The sequence below is a fragment of the Oncorhynchus kisutch genome, linkage group LG21 (genome assembly GCF_002021735.2).
Source record: "Oncorhynchus kisutch isolate 150728-3 linkage group LG21, Okis_V2, whole genome shotgun sequence".
Lineage (NCBI taxonomy): Eukaryota > Metazoa > Chordata > Actinopteri > Salmoniformes > Salmonidae > Oncorhynchus > Oncorhynchus kisutch.
Window position 1 is genome coordinate 13,202,979 of NC_034194.2, and position 15,171 is coordinate 13,218,149.

The 15,171-nt window shown below is 41.3% G+C and overlaps 1 protein-coding gene across 2 annotated transcripts in view; it reads right to left on the reverse strand.

Annotated features, from left to right (window-relative positions):
• The window catches only part of rngtt (RNA guanylyltransferase and 5'-phosphatase), a 144,900-nt gene that overhangs the window by 93,597 nt on the left and 36,132 nt on the right, over positions 1-15,171 (reverse strand). For both annotated transcript variants that reach the window (XM_020455435.2, XM_020455434.2), the window contains 2 exons: positions 7,229-7,364; positions 4,366-4,437 (listed from right to left, as the gene is read on the reverse strand). In XM_020455435.2, the coding sequence (XP_020311024.1) occupies positions 4,366-4,437; positions 7,229-7,364 (208 nt within the window). The remainder of the gene's footprint in view (positions 1-4,365; positions 4,438-7,228; positions 7,365-15,171) is intronic.

Below are 15,171 nucleotides of genomic sequence, written 5' to 3' on the forward strand. Positions count from 1 at the left end.
TCTATATCAACAGTAAAACAAGTCCTATATCGACATAACCTGAAAGGTCGCTCGGGAAGGAAGAAGCCACTACTCCAAAACCTCCATAATAAAGCCAGACTAAGGTTTGCAACTGCACATGGGGACAAAGATCGTACCTTTTGGAGAATATTTCTAACTGTATGGCCATAATGACCATCGTTATGTTTGGAGGAAAAAGGGGGACGCTTGCAAGCTGAAGAACACCATCCTAACCATCGTTATGTTTGGAGGAAAAAGGAGGACGCTTGCAAGCTGAAGAACACCATCCTAACCATCATGTTGTGGGGGTGCTTTGCTGCAGGAGGGACTGATACACTTCACAAAATAGATGGCATCATGAGGTAGGAAAATTATGTGGATATATTGAAGCAACATCTCAAGACATCATTCAGGAAGTTAAAGCTTGGTCGTCAAATGGGTCTTCCAAATTGACAACGACCCCAAGCATGCTTCCAAAGTTGTTGCAAAATGGCCGAAGAACAACAAAGTCAAGGTATTGGAGTGGCCATCACAAAGCCCTGACCTCAATCCTATTAAAAATTTGTGGGCAGAACTTATTGTGGGAAGCTTGTGGAAGGCTACCTGAAACGTTTGACCCAAGTTAAACAATTTAAAGGCAATGCTACCAAATACTAATTGAGTGTATGTAAACTTCTAACCCACTGGGAATGTGATGAAAGAAATTAAAGCTGAAATAAATCACTAATTCTGCCATTTCACATTTAAAATAAAGTGGTGATCCTAACTGACCTAAGACAGGGAATTTTTACTAGGATTACATGTCAGGAACTGTGAAAATCTGAGTTTAAATGTATTTGGCTAAGGTGTATGTAAACTTCTGACTTAAACTGCACCGGTATTGATGCGCGGACCAGTTTGGGTTTTTACTTTACCTTCTATAAAACAGTATTTCAATGTTTGGTTTGTTAAATGTGATACACCACTTTGTTTTTATAGTCTATGCCGATAGTTCAGTTGTCTCCCTCCCTCGCTCCCTCTCACTCACCAAACCCACCCTGTCATTCAAGGAGTGCAGTTGGTGTTGCTCGACCACAAGATCATTTGCCGATGGTTCCCGCTTCAGTCTGCATGGTCAATGCAGCAGATGCAACAACATGTTGACGACAACAATGTTACTTTCCACTTTGCTTCTTAATATAAATCCACAAGTATTCTATAATTACACAATTAGTTTGTGTACAGAACTGTCTGCAAAGAGCTAGTGTCTTTTCTTAGCAAGTTGTGGCTAAAATAAATCATGTTAGCTGCTAATGCTAAATCGCAAGTGGGCTGGCTATAATAAAATGTGGAGTCAGAGCAAACGTAGCTAGCAAATACAGCCTGATACCAGCGCTGGCGTAGGCCTAAATTAGCATGCTGTTTGTGTAACAGTATGTTCTAAATCACAGAGGAATAGGCGAAGCATGAATATGTTAGCCAAAGATTATAGGGTCCCATTCCCCTGGGAAACAGATTGGTTCCTACCCTGTCACAATAACACCTCCATAGAGATCCTATTAGTATTCTAATTATTAATTCTATGAACACCTCCATGGCATTTTTATTCGTTGCCATGTCAAACACTGTATTCAAAGGGGCCCACTTTTACATTCCAACTGTAAAATAATATTTATATTTCAACGATTACAACAGTTAACCCTAGTGTTTTGATCTAAATCGAAAGTCAAATTGCAATATTTGGTTAAAAATAAGGCCTAGACCTTTTGCCCATATCATGCAGTCCTACATGGAAATTATATCAAATGAGATCAACTTTTGGATGAATTGTGACTGAACAGTATAAAACAGACGGAAAAACGGAGAAAGCCCCACTGAAAACACTTAGAATGTATGTTGTTGCCACCCTAGGGTCATACACAACTCAAAGCAAATTTAGAACTTGTATTACTCAAAAACATAAAAATACTGTCATCCTGTCAAAAATGTGAACAAAAATATTGTGACACACACACAAACAACCATTCGGAAGTTTGGGGTCATATTGATCAGAAAGTGTAGACAATGTTAATGAGTATTGTAGCTAGAACAGGCTGATTTCCTGTGTTCCAATGGCACATTGTGTTAGCTAATCCAAGTTTATCATTTAAAAAAAGCTAATTGATCATTAGAAAATCCTTTTGCAATTACATCTGAAAACTGTTGTCCTGATTGAAGCAGCAATAAAACTGGCCTTCTTTAGAATAGTTGAGTATCTGGAGCATCAGCATTTGTGAGTTCGATTACAGGCTCAAAATGTCCAGAAACATTTTTCTTTTGAAACTCATCAGTCTATTCTTGTTCTGAGAAAGGCTATTCCATGCGAGATATTGCCAAGAAACTGAAGATCTTGTACAACACAGTGTTCTACTCCCTTCACAGAACAGCGCAGACTGGCTCTAACCAGAATAGAAAGAGGAGAAACAGACGCCTCACAAGTCCTCAACTGGCAGCTTCATTAAATAGTACTCGCAAAACACCAGCCTCAAAGTCAACAGTGAAGACGTGACCCCGGGATGCTGGCCTTCAAGGCAGAGTTGCAAAGAAAAAGTCACCTCAGACTGGCCAATAAAAAGAAAAAGATGGGCAAAAGAACAGACGCTGGACAGAGGAACTCTGCCTAGAAGGCCAGCATCCCGGAGTAGTCTCTTCACTGTTGACATTGAGACTGGTGTTTTGCGGGTACTATTTAATGAAGCTGCCAGTTGAGGACTTGGGAGCCTTTTAACATGATAAACTTGGATTAGCTAACACAATGTGCCATTGGAACACAGGAGTGATGGTTGATGATAAATGTAGATATTACAACATTAACAATGTCTACACTATTTCTGATCATTATTTTTTATTTATTTTTTAAATGGGGGATTTTTTTGTTGTTGCTTTTCTTACAAAAACAAGGACATTTCTAAGTGACCCCAAACGTTTGAACGGTAGTGTGTGTGTGTGTGTGTGTGTGTGTGTGTGTAATATATGCAATGTTGCCCAGCCCTAGGCATCAGCACTAGCTATAAGTTCAATAGACATCAGTAGGAACCAGTGGAGGCTGCTGAGTGAAGGACGGCTCACAATAATGGCTGGAACGGAGCAAATGTAATGGCATCAAACACATGGAAACCATGCGATTGATGAATTTGATACCATTCCAACTATTTCGCTCCCACCATTACCACAAGCCCGTCCTGCCCAATTAATGTGCCACCAACCTTCTGTTGTAGGAACACTATCTGCCACCACCTTGTTTTACTCAGGCTCTTAAAACAGCATACAGGACATTTCTCATGAGAATAAAAACAGCAGCAATCTCACAGCTCAGTGAAAATGAGTTCTGAGGATGAAGCCAGAGAATACATAATCAAGGTGCGTTCTGAATATTACCATACATATATATATATATATATTGCACTACCCATACGGCACTGGTCAAAAGTAGTGCACTTTGTAGGGTACAGGATGCCATATAGGATGAAGTCTTACACTTCAATACCAAATATTCTCAGAAAATTGATCTGTGGCAATTATCGCCCCCCCCTGCAACTAATTAGCGGTAAATTGATAATAATTAGTTTCAGTTTAGAAGAAAATCAAGCTCAATGATCCTTAGCTGGGTTTATTCAGAAGTTGGTGCATACAACGGAACTTGCGAGATAGAAAAACAAATATGTAGTTTGCGGATGCAGTTAAGCATACAGAAAGTCACACGCCAAAACATAAAACAGGCTTGCGGTCAGAGGCCACTCAAACTGCTGTGAGGGAGATATATACAAAATGGTTTTGCAAACTTGTTTAGCAATTTCAGAATGGCTGCTCAGTCCTCAGACCGTAGCACTTGTGATAGTCTCAGACAGTGTCCTGGATCTTCATGATCAGGGTTTACTGAGCTCTGCTGGCTGACCAGCGAGCCAAGCGGTCTGGGGGGGGGGGGGGGGGGGGCAGTCTGAGCTGCTCTCCTCTCCTGCTCTCCCCTCTCAGGCAGAACTAATCAGTCTGACATACAGACAGGCTGCTGTCTGCCACCATGAACAGTGGCAAGACTGACAATAGTGAAATACTCGACAGACAGTTTTCATCTCAGGGCTTCTCTCTCATGCCCAGCCCTGGTCTGATGATCTATTTATATTCTGTCCTTAACCAGGATCACCAGGGACTGACACTGTGGACTAGAGAGGGGACCAGAGCGAGGTCAAAACAGGGGGCAGAGTGGCTGCTAATGGGCCTGGTGGTTATGGGGGACTGACTGACCCTGGGCGTACTGACTGCAACCTGATAGATCTGGCACCTCTTCAGGGATGTAGTAGAATTTCATGGGCAACAAGATCTCTGCTGAACGGGCATGGCACTACTCACGTTGAATTTGATGATGTCATAGATCAGGTAGCGCGGGACGGGCTGGCCATTTACCTTGTCGATAATCATCTCCTGTGGAAACAAGAGACAGAGGGGGTGATGAGGACAGACAGAAACCGAGAGAGAGAGAAAGACACCGAGAGACAGAGGGAAAGAGAGATGGGGGGCATAATGCTAAAACAGTGTACGGGAGACACATTCTAAGAGAATTAATTCTAAATTTGTGGTTCAGGGAGCGAGAGGAGCTGAGCATGCTGGAAAGTGCCCGTCAAACGATGGGGGGGGGGGTTAAACCGAGCGCTCTTAAATAAGGGGCTGGCTGTGTCTCCTGTGGGGTACATACGGCAGACTGCGGCACACATCAGAGATGAGTACCATAGAGAGGAATGGGAAACGGCAGCAGAAATAGATTTACACATTCATCATTCAACATTGTGGAGTTGAGAATCAAGTACTTCAGAGCTGGTGAAAAGCCCAACTGACACATGACTAGGTTTCACAGCCACATTATGCAACTAGGTGTCTGCCAGTTGAGGACTTTGTGAGCCTTTTAAAATGATAAACTTGGATTAGCTAACACAACATGCCATTGGAACACAGGAGTGATGGTTGCTGATAATGGGACTCTGTACACCTATGTAGATATTCCATTAAAAAGCCGTTTCCAGCTAAAATAGTCATTTACAACATTAACAATGTCTACACTGTATTTCTGTTCAATTTGATGTTATTTTAATGGAATAAATATGCTTTTCTTTTAAAAACAAGGACATTTCTAAGTGACCCCAAACTTTTGAACGGCAGTGTGTATACAAGAGAGAGAACCAGAGGGCTTAATATATTTACACATTCATCATTCAACATTATGGAGTTGAGAATCAGGTTGGTGAGAAGCAAGAGAGAACGATAATGAGCGAGAGAACGAGCGAGAGAGCGCGAGAACGCAAGAACGAGCGAGAGAGCGCGAGAACGAGCGAGAGAGCGCGAGAACGAGCGCGAGCGAGAACAAGCGAGAACGAACAAGAGAGAGAACAAAATATATTAATAATATCCCAATGGGTATCATATCGTAGGCTAAGCATCATACAGTACACATCACCATTCTGACACATTACTTGTAGGAACATCAAGGGAACTACTGCTTTACAGCTAATATGGTACAATATCACTCCAGTTTTTGTCCTTTGAAGGGATCTTACTCAAAATATTTACTCCATTGTGAGTGTACAAACACAGACAAATAAAAGACAACACTGAGTGAATTGCTCTGGGGGATGAATATAGTTGTATCTCTTGTGAGTTGACCTCTGTACATGCAGCAGTGCAGCACACTGAGGCAGTAACTGTTCTGTATTGTGTGTGGGGGTGTATGAATAAGATAAAGTGACTAGCAGCAGAGCCACTACCACAGAAGAGCTTGTGATTGAATGTATGCAGCAACAGTTCCACAGGCAATATATCTGCAAACATGAAAATACATTTTAGGTCTCTGGGTAGAGTTCACTGAAAACAATGACATGAATTCCAAACACACAAGAGAAGCCTTGTGGCAGAGGCAGATTTTGTGTAAGTTGTAAGATTCTATGAAGAATCTATGGATGAAACTGAGCATAGCTGAGTCATGGTTCAGCCACAGGTTCTTTCTGGACATGGACTCTGTTAGCACCTGTCATCAAAAACAACACAATAACAAAAAGGACACCAAGAAGCCTTGACAGGCTAGACAGACTGTCACATCTGCAGAGTGGAGCTGCTTCAAAAGCCTGCTAATGTGTTCCCTGCACAAAAGGCCCAAGCAAAGAGACAACCCACCATCTCAATCAGTCACTGAATTACCGAAGATGCTTGAGAATAATATTGCTCAGAGCATGAAAGACACGTCCGTCTTAGAGAAAAGTGAAGATGGCTAAGCAAACTCACCTCTCTAACAAGCCCCCCACATAATTGGGCTGCTGCACAGAAGACCAGGCATTGTACACCGACATGACGCATAATGGCATCCAGCCTCTTCTCTCCCCGGTTCCGATTAGGGAGGGTGATAATGACTGGTGTCTTGTGCACCTGCTGCTTGGGGAGTGCTGGGACCTGGCTAAGTCCCAAATGGCACCCTATTCCCTGTATAGTGCACTACCTTTGACCAGGGCCAACAGGGAATATCACTATATTTGGAATGAACACCTTCTCTAGTACAAAAACTCCAGTAGCCCGGATTGGCCTGTTATTACACGGTGAAGACATGACAGCCACTAACAATTAGCCTCCTGGGAGGAGGGCATCTACACAGTACAGTACAATACAGAGCAGGATAAAGGAGGATGAATCCATGGTATTTCTGGTATGATTTACGAACAGTGTTTCCCCTCCTGTCTTGTAAAAGTGGATGTGGTGGCGGACTGGGTGAAAGGCTCACTGCTCTCACTGTTCTCCTCTAGGCCTAGGTGTTGATAGGAGCCACAGGGTTCTCCTGGTGTGGAAGGAGGCTGACAACAGCTACTTTTTGCTGTCAGTCATGTGTAGGTGGAGCAGCAGGGCGATATGAGTAGGGGTATGGGGTCAGGCCGGGGACAACGGGCGGGAAGAATAAAGACCGTATGAGTCACCATTCTGAGACTTTTTTTTATTTAACTAGGCAAGTCAGTTAAGAACAAATTCTTATTTACAATGATGGCCTAGGAACAGTGGGTTAAACTGCCTTGTTCAGGGGCAGAACGACAGATTTTTACCTTGTCAGCTCGGGGATTCGATCTAGCAACCTTTTGGTTATGCTCTAACCACTAGGCTAACCACTAGGCTACCTGCCACCCCATCACCTGGGGGGGAGAGAAAATAAAGGACACACACACAGACAGAGTGAAGGACTTACCCCGTCAAGTAGTGTGTTGGCTAAGTGAACGCGGAGGTCTTTCCGAAAAGGGAATTCTAGGTTGGCTATGTGGAACACCGAGTTGTCTCTGTCGATCATGTGAACCTCATTCTTCCCATTTATCAGCATCATATACCTGTGGAAAATAGAGCAAAGAAACCATCTTAAACAAGTTTACTTAACATTTTTAAGTTAACAACTATTTACTAGTAAGTAGCAAACATTCAACAAACAAAGCAGAGGCAGTATACATATTGAATGCTGTAAATTGATGGCAAAGTTTCACTCCAACTGGAATTGGCTTTTTACATGGATTAAAAACCAAGTCAGACAGCCATTTTATAGCAGACAAACTTACTCCGAGCTTCAGATTCAACTGCATTTCTTACAGTTAAAAACAAAACTTTGTTGGGTTAATGCTGCAATATATAACTTTTTGGCAACCCGACCAAATTCACAAAGAGTATGTGATGAGTCAAAAACGTTTGTGCAAAAAGGGTCAATGCAGATAGTCCTGGTAGCTATTGGTTAAATATTTAAAGCAGCAATATTCAACTTTTTGGGTGACCCCAGCAAATTCACATAGAAAGGTGTTATAGATCTGTCATTCTCCTTGAAAGCAAGTCTAAGAAGCGGTAGATCAGTTCTATGTGCATATTTCTATGCTTCTAGTTATGTTTAGTTTTTTGGGTCTTTTACTTTCGGTTTTGTACACCAGCTTCAAACAGCTGAAAATACTATATTTTTAGTTATGGAAAATATATTTCATAGCAGTTTAGATGGTACAACACTTCTCTACACAACGACTGCTTGTTTTGTCAAACTGAAATTAAGAAAACTATTATAATTTTTGCAACCAGGAAATGACAGCGCAATTTCTGAAACGTTACACCTTTAATAGAGTATCGGGGGAACAACACAGAATCACTCCAAACTTACCTCAACCCTCTACTTACAAAAACAGCCTCATTATATTCTAGTGCACGTAGACACTTCCAAACCAATTCTCTCCTCTATTGATAAAACTGAATGACAAAAAAATCACAGGCTCTGATATATTGTGATGTTATGTCCTAAAGCACCTCTGCTTCAATGCAAATGTGCCAGCCTCCAGTTAGACATGGCTCTATCTTCAAATAGCACAATGTGCTGCTACATTCACAGGCAGTGGCGAGGCGAGTTGTTTCACTGATAGAGGAAGTTTTGGCACTAATCCCGAATTAGTTCCTCGGGCATTTGCAGGTGAGATACAAGTCTTAGTTTGCATTAAGAAATACACTGCACTCTCATTGGCCTCAGGAAGACCACAAACTTGCAGTACAAACACAGTCCTTCACCATTTTATCATGATACTGTAGATGCATATTTATGTTTTTATTCTGAGAACATTTGAGAAAGCTCTTTGACTGCATCTACACTACAGGACTAGAGGCAAGGACATACACCACTGATCCAACCATTCAGGAGGAGTGGTGTCCTTATCTCGCTCCTTCTCTTTGGCCTTTGAGATTCTTGAACAGTACTTTTTCAATGCCACAATAGGACACACACACACACACACACACACACACACACACACCGGTCCTCATTCAAATCACCACAGTGCCACACCAGATAATCCTACTGCTTTGAAACTTTGTTTAATTAGAATATCCTCAAGAAAGAGAGGCGTGAAAGACAGGACATTGCAGTGTATCTCTGGGTTTTTTAAGAAGCTGCAAAGCAAATATGATAGGACCCAGGCTCTCTTGATCCAGTCTACATATTTACATGAGTGATGGTAGAGAAGACTCACGAGAGAGATGTGGAATGTGGTGGTGAAGAGGAAGACTAACTGTTATGTTGCTAGCAGTCTGTCACAGCTCTGTCTGATTACTGTCTGATCCCTCCATCACGCCAACCAGATGGAGGGATGAAGTGGAGGATACAAAGCTTTACTTGAATTACATACCTGAAAACATCAGCTTTTACACTCAGACAAACTCTTACTTTTAAAAAGGGTGGACAGTGAGTCACTCACCGTCTCCGACAGGATATCTGTTTGGTAACAGTGGTGGTGGTGGAGACCAATTAGAAGTTTGTGATGACGAAGGGGACTTGGGATGGACGTACAGTATGTTAAGGATGGGACAACCCCTATGATACCCATAGTATCACCCATAGCATAGACACACAGAGGATGGAAGAGTCCACAGACACTAAGGTGGGGGTATCTGGGTGAAAGATACAGAGGCAGTGGAGGGGAATAAATTCTGAGTGCTCTAGTTCAGTGTTTCCTAGCTCCAGTCCTCAAGTACCCCCCAACAGCACACATTTTTGTTGCAGCCCCAGACAAAAACATCTGATTTAAATTGTCAAGGGCTTAGTGATTAATTGACAAGTAGAATCAGGTGTGCGTGTCCGGGACCACAACAAAAATATGTACCGTTGGGGGTACTGGAAGACTGGAGTTGGAAAGACCTGCTCTAGTTGAGTCTAGAGCATGGCCCTCCAACCCTGTTCCTGGAGAGCTAACCTCCTGTGGGTTTTCGCTCCAGCCCCAATTGGAACTAACAGCTTATCAACCAGCTAATTATTAGATTCAGGTGTGCTAGACTAGGGCTGAAGCGAAAACCTACAGGATGGTGGCTCTCCGGGAACGGAGTTTGGCGAGTCCTGATCTAGAGGTATTGTCAAGATATGGGGCAACACGCTGGTGCGAACACAAAGCTCATCAAAATCTCCTTCAGTTAGAGGTTTGAAATAGAAAAATGGCTACATGCACCAACAACCTCAGCAATCACAGATTGGATTCCATTTTATTGGGGACATGGCAAGGAACAAAAAGCAAAGCGCAAACAAAAGCTGTCAAGCCAAATGCTCCTGTTTGGGTAATTGAATTTAAAAAATCTACAGTCAACAGGAAAACTTATGCGTAAAATGAAACGAAATTAAAGTCAACAGCAGAACATGAAAATGCCTGATCTGATTCCAGGGGTATGGAGGTTCACAAGGAGAGCTGAGGGGATGTGATCAATCACGCGCACACATTTCCTCTTACAATCAACACACAAAAAAAATCTGCTCGGCAATGATTACATGACAGAGTTGACGAATCCAGTTACATGCTTCCAGGAGGCCGACTGGCCGCCGCTCTCTCTCTCTCTCTCTCTCTATCGGCAAATGCCAAGTATTGAGTGAAGCAAGATGTTTTAAATGAGCAACTCCGTATCATTTCCTGTTTTATTCCTAAAAAAGGTTAAGTATCCTAATCAACGCATCCTAAACCAGTGAGCAAATTAGCTCGTCTCCCCATTACACCACTTTATGACATTAGTGCAATCATGCAATGCTAATGGCACCCGGCTTATTATGCAAACTACTAAATTAACACAAAAGGTGGGCCTGGCCTATTGGGTGGCGATGTGAACCAATTTTAAAATGCAGTGACAGATGAACAGCTCTCCGGGGGAGAGGAGACTGGTGGTGGTGACAGAGATACAGCTGAAGTCGGAAGTGTACATACACTTAGGTTGGAGTCATTAAAACTTGTTTTTCAACCACTCCACGAGTTTCTTTTAACAAACTATAGTTTTGGCAAGTCAGTTTGGACATCTACTTTGTGCATGACACAAGTAATATTTCCAACAATTGTTTACAGACAGTGAAATAATCTGTATCACAATTCCAGTGGTTCAGAAGTTTACATACACTAAGTTGACAGTGCCTTTAAACAGCTTGGAAAATTCCATAAAATGATCTCATGGCTTTAGAAGCTTCTGATAGGCTAATTGACATCATTTGAGTCAGTTGGAGGTGTACCTGTGGATGCATTTCAAGGCCTACCTTCAAACTTAGTGCCTCTTTGCTTGACATTATGGGAAAATCAAAAGAAATCAACCGAGACCTCAGAAGAAAAATTGTAGACATCCACACGTCTGGTTCATCCTTGGGAGCAAATTCCAAATGCCTGGAGGTACCACGTTCATCGCTAGAAACAAGTACATATACACCATGGGACCACGCAGCTGTCATACCGCTCAGGAAGGAGATGTGTTCTGTCTCCTAGAGATGAGCGTACTTTGGTGCGAAAACTGCTAAATCAATAGCAGAAAAACAGCAAAGGACCTTGTGAAGATGCTGGAGGAAACTAGAGGTCGACCGATTATGACACACACACACACAGTGGGGCAAAAAAGTATTTAGTCAGCCAACAATTGTGCAAGTTCTCCCACTTAAAAACATGAGAGAGGCCTGTCAACTATGACAGACAAAATGAGAAAAAAAATCCAGAAAATCACATTGTAGGATTTGTAATGAATTTATTTGCAAATTATGGTGGAAAATAAGTATTTAATAATACACATTCAGGCAAACAGTCAGACACACGCTTCAAAATATGTTTAGTGTTGTGGCTTTGTTGGCATGCATTAAAAAGAAAGTTGAGTTTTCCCCACCAAGACGTACATTATAGAAATCACTAAAGAGTCTGGTTCCTCTCTAGGTTTCTTCCTAGGTTCCTGCCTTTCTAGCCACCGTGTCCCTACATCTGCATTGCTTGCTGTTTGGGGTTTTAGGCTGGGTTTCTGTAAGGCACGTTGTGACATCTGCTGATGTAAAAAGGGCTTTATAAATACATTTGCTTGATACTGACATCAGGGCATAAAATTAAAAACGCCTGCCACCCGCCAAATGCGGAGGGAAAAAATATATATATTTCACCAGCCACGTAAGTGGGTGGTCAATTTTCAGGGCTCTAAGCGCGACCATAACAGTCACATTTGCAAATAAAAGTAGTCAAAAGTCAAGTATGAATGAGCACATGTGCGAGTTGTGATTTTCAGCAGAAAAATGCTGCAGTAGCTATCTTCAAAAGGTTCTGCCATTTTGTTCCATAGCTGCTAATCTCACAAAGAAATATTCATATATCCCACCTCACACAGCAGCACTGCCTGAGTTAACTGCTTATAGATTCATTTTTGGAAGCACTGCACACAGGTATAAACATTTGTCTAATTTACTCAGTCTACAAAGTGAGACTTTGTCCTCTTGCTTTTTGGCTATTTACATTGTTTTGTTCACAAGCTTGGTTGTTTTTCAATGTTACTTAAGAACAAATTCTCATTTACAATGACGGCCTACACCGGCCAAACCCGGACAACGCTGGGCCAATTGTGCAGGGCCCTATGGGACTACCAATTAGGGCCGGTTGTGATACAGCCTGGACTCGAACCAGGGTGTCTAATGACACTTCTTACATTGAGATTAGAGGTCAACTGATTAATCGGAATGGCCGATTAATTAGGGCCGATTTCAAGTTTTCATAAAAATTGGAAATCATTATTTTTGGGCGCGGATTTTGCAGATAAAAAAATAATAAAAACATGTATACCTTTATTTTACTAGGCAAGTCAGTTAAGAACACATTCTTATTTTCAATGACGGCCTAGGAACGGTAGGTTAACTGCCTTGTTCAGGGGCATAACGACAGATTTTTACCTTGTCAGCTCGGGGGATTCAATCTTGCAACCTTACAGTTAACTAATCCAACGCTGTAACCACCAGTCTCTCATTGCACTCCACAAGGAGCCTGCCTGTTACGCAAATGCAGTAGTAGCCAAGGTAAGTTGCTAGCTAGCATTAAACTTATTTTATAAAAAACAATCAATCATAAATCACTAGTTATAACTACACATGGTTGATGATATTACTCGTTTATCTAGCGTGTCCTGCGTTGCATATAAAATCGATGCAACCCTGGGGGATGATTTAACAAAAGCGCATTTGCGAAAAAAGCACAATCGTTGGAAGACTGTACCTAACCATAAACACCAATGCCTTTATTAAAATCAATACACAGAAGTATATATTTTTAAACCTGCATATTTAGCTAAAAGAAATCCAGGTTAGCAGGCAATATTAACCAGGTGAAATTGTGTCATTTCTCTTGCGTTCATTGCACTGAGGCAGGGTATATGCAACAGTTTGGGCAGCCTGGCTCATTGCGAACTAATTTTCCAGAATTTTACGTAATTATGACATAACATTGAAGATTGTGCAATGTAACAATAATATTTAGACTTTGGGATGCCACCTGTTAGAAAAAATATGAAAAGTATTTCACTGAAATAAACGTTTTGTTTTCGAAATGATAGTTTCCAGATTCGACCATATTAATAACCAAAGGCTCATATTTGTGTGTGTTATTATGTTATAATTAAGTCTATGATTTGATAGAGCAGTCTGACTGAGCAGTGGTAGGCAGCAGCAGGCTCGTAAGCATTCATTCGAACAGCACTTTTGTGCGTTTGCCAGCAGCTCTTCGCAAGCACAGCGCTGTTTATGACTTCGAGCCTATCAGCCTAATGGCTGGTGTAACTGATGTGAAATGGCTAGCTAGTTAGCTGGGTGTGCGCTAATAGCATTTCAAACATTACTCGCTCTGAGACTTGGAGTAGTTATTCCCCTTGCTCTGCAAGGGCCGCGGCTTTTGTGGAGCGATGGGTAACGCTGCTTCGAGTGTGGCTGTTGTCGATGTGTTCCTGGTTCGAGCCCAGGTAGGGGCGAGGAGAGGAGAGGGACGGAAGCTATACTGTTACACTGGCAATATCCAATAGGTAAAAGGTATATGAAATACAAAAATGGTAGAGAGAGAAATAGTCCTATAAATACTATATTAACTACAACCTAAAACCTCTTACCTTGGAATATTGAAGTCTCATGTTAAAAGGAACCACCAACTTTCATATGTTCTCAATGTTCTGAGCAAGGAACTCAAACGTTAGCTTTTTTACATGGCACATATTGCACTTTTACTTCTCCAACACTTTGCTTTTGCATTATTTAAACCAAATTGAACATGTTTCATTATTTATTTAAAGCTAAATAGATTTTTATTGATGTATTAAGTTAAAATAAGTGTTCATTCAGTATTGTTGTAATTGTCATTATTACAAGTTTAAAAAATTATAATTAAAGTCCGATTAATCAGTATCGGCTTTTTTGATCTTCCAATAATCTGTATCGGCGTTGGAAAATCATGTTCGGTCGACCTCTAATTGAGATGCAGTGCCTTAGACCGCTGAGCCACTCGGGAGCTGAAGAGACGGCGTCTACTTGGTTTCCACTAGAGAGCACAGCCAAAGTAAAAATTGTCTATATCGTAAAAAAATCATGAAGTCTTAAGGTTAGGGTTAAGCATAACGTTAGCAGTGTGGATAAGGTTAGGTATAAAATAACATTTCAAGATGATACATTTTAGAAATAGAAATAGAATGGGTTATTTTTTTTTAACTAGGCAAGTCTGTTTAGAACAAATTCTTATTTTCAGTGACGTCCTAGGAACAGTGGGTTAACTGCCTTGTTCATAGGGCAGAACGACAGAATTTTACAGTGTCAGCTCGGGGATTCGATCTTGCAACCTTTCAGTTACTAGTTCAACACTCTGACCAGTAGGCTACTTGACTTTGTGGCTGTGGTAACTAGTGATGACTGTCTACTAGTAAGTAGTCAGATCCAAAATCTCTCACACACACACACACACAGCCTTTAGAGGGAGTCTCAACTTGTATATTATTATTTCTAAAATATTGTAGACTGAATATTCACAGTTAAAATGAAGACTTTGTTCCCTTTTAACAATGTGTTATTCTTTTTTTTTTCAGAAGAGGAAGAGCTTACACCTGAACAACAGCTAGCCGAAAAGTTGAAGAAATCAGGTGATTTTAGATGGTTAACAAAATGCCACGCCAGGGTAAGCCCTCATGACACACCCCTTAACTGTTTCTATAATCCCCCATGAGAAAAACTAACGGTGGAAAAACAAATTGGAATTTGACAATGCAACTATTTTCCTTAAAGATCATTAAACTATCCATAATTCCTATCAATTTTTACTCGGGTCACAAAATGAAATGGAGCAATAATTCACATTACTTCTTACTAATACCCTTCTCATTTTAGAA